General features: G+C 47.3%; 1 protein-coding gene across 1 annotated transcript; it reads left to right on the forward strand.

Annotated features, from left to right (window-relative positions):
• Positions 1–6: 6 nt before the first annotated feature.
• Positions 7–282, forward strand: LOC106820626 (zinc finger protein 525-like; the record flags this gene model as incomplete). The annotated part of the gene is made up of 1 exon (XM_014825132.1): positions 7–282. A coding segment is annotated over exon 1 (267 nt), but the record flags the coding sequence as incomplete, so codon positions are not given.
• Positions 283–319: the final 37 nt, after the last annotated feature.

The raw sequence follows: 319 nt of genomic DNA on the forward strand, positions 1-319 counted from the left end.
CCATATAAGTGCAATATGTGTGATGCTGCGTTCTCCTGGCTGAGTGCTGTGAAGATACACATGAGAACGCACACGGGAGATAAACCATATAAGTGCAATATGTGTGATGCTGCGTTCTCCTGGCTGAGTGCTGTGAAGATACACATGAGAACGCACACGGGAGATAAACCATATAAGTGCAATATGTGTGATGCTGCGTTCTCCTGGCTGAGTGCTGTGAAGACACACATGAGAACTCACACGGGAGATAAACCGCATAAGTGCGATCTGTGTGATGCTGCCTTCTCTCATTCGGGTGCTGTGAAGACACACATGAGAA

The sequence above is a fragment of the Priapulus caudatus genome, unplaced genomic scaffold (genome assembly GCF_000485595.1).
Source record: "Priapulus caudatus unplaced genomic scaffold, Priapulus_caudatus-5.0.1 Scaffold37257, whole genome shotgun sequence".
Lineage (NCBI taxonomy): Eukaryota > Metazoa > Priapulida > Priapulimorpha > Priapulimorphida > Priapulidae > Priapulus > Priapulus caudatus.